Source organism: Etheostoma cragini, chromosome 16 (assembly GCF_013103735.1).
Source record: "Etheostoma cragini isolate CJK2018 chromosome 16, CSU_Ecrag_1.0, whole genome shotgun sequence".
NCBI lineage: Eukaryota > Metazoa > Chordata > Actinopteri > Perciformes > Percidae > Etheostoma > Etheostoma cragini.
This window is the reverse complement of record NC_048422.1, coordinates 24,229,320-24,230,319: the sequence shown is the minus strand read 5'-3', so window position 1 is coordinate 24,230,319 and position 1,000 is coordinate 24,229,320. Positions and strand designations below refer to the sequence as shown.

Here is a 1,000-nt window from a genome sequence, read left to right as displayed (position 1 = left end):
GAGAGGACACAACAGAGACAGGACCGTGCCTCGGAGAGAGGACACGACAGAGACAGGACCGTGCCTCGGAGAGAGGACGCAACAGAGACAGGACCGTGCCTCGGAGAGAGGACACAACAGAGACAGGACCGTGCCTCGGAGGGAGGACAGGGAGCCGGTCAGCTGTCCTCGGGCAGACAGCTACCAGGAAACGCTCGTTACCACAGGACTGAGCTGGAAGTCATTACGGCCGGATCGAGCCTACAGACGCACTCACGCACTCACGCATACGTGTCCCTGGAGGCTGCAGGGTGCAGGCCAGGCTGGAGACGGGCGGACGGAAGGATCCCTGAGAGGAACAGAGGAGGAGATGAAAGTGAAGAGTTAATGACAGAGGGACTGGAGGCCCCGTGTGGATCTGTTAGGAGTCTATTGGAGCTAATAAGGCTGTCTGAAAGGGCCCTCCGGCGTCACCAGGAGCCACCTGGAAACATGTTTCTGTTTACCTGACGGGGCCCAGCAGGCTCCAAAGGCTCAGGGGGGTCCCCTGTAAAGTCCCTCATGTGGTGTCTGAACAGCAACGCTGGAGGAGGTGTCGACAGAAAGCCGCCTCCACACTGTTTCTTCATCAAAAAGTTCATTAGAGATAGATAGAGAGAGATAGAGAGATATAGAGATAGATAGATAGATAGAGAGATAGATGGATAGATGGATAGAGAGATAGATAGATAGAGAGATGGATAGATAGATGGATGGATAGATGGATAGATAGATAGATAGATAGATAGATAGATAGATAGATAGATGGATAGAGAGATAGATAGATGGATAGATGGATAGAGAGATAGAGAGATAGACATTTATTGATCCCAAGAAAAATGGGAAATAACGTTGTTACAGCAGCAAAATCAGTCGCACAACGCAGAATATAAATGAGATACTAAGAGAAACATACATACATACAAACAGGATACATGAAATAATAATACGAATAAAATAAAATAAATATTTGACTATATAC

The 1,000-nt window shown here is 48.1% G+C and overlaps 1 protein-coding gene across 1 annotated transcript in view; it reads right to left on the bottom strand.

Annotated features, from left to right (window-relative positions):
• Window positions 1-608, bottom strand: part of LOC117959744 — an 8,480-nt gene extending 7,872 nt beyond the window's left edge. Inside the window, exons 1-2 of the mRNA XM_034897024.1 lie at window positions 486-608; window positions 261-328 (exon numbers count right to left, since the gene is read on the bottom strand). Coding sequence (XP_034752915.1) covers window positions 261-328; window positions 486-608 — 191 coding nt within the window. The remainder of the gene's footprint in view (window positions 1-260; window positions 329-485) is intronic.
• Window positions 609-1,000: the final 392 nt, after the last annotated feature.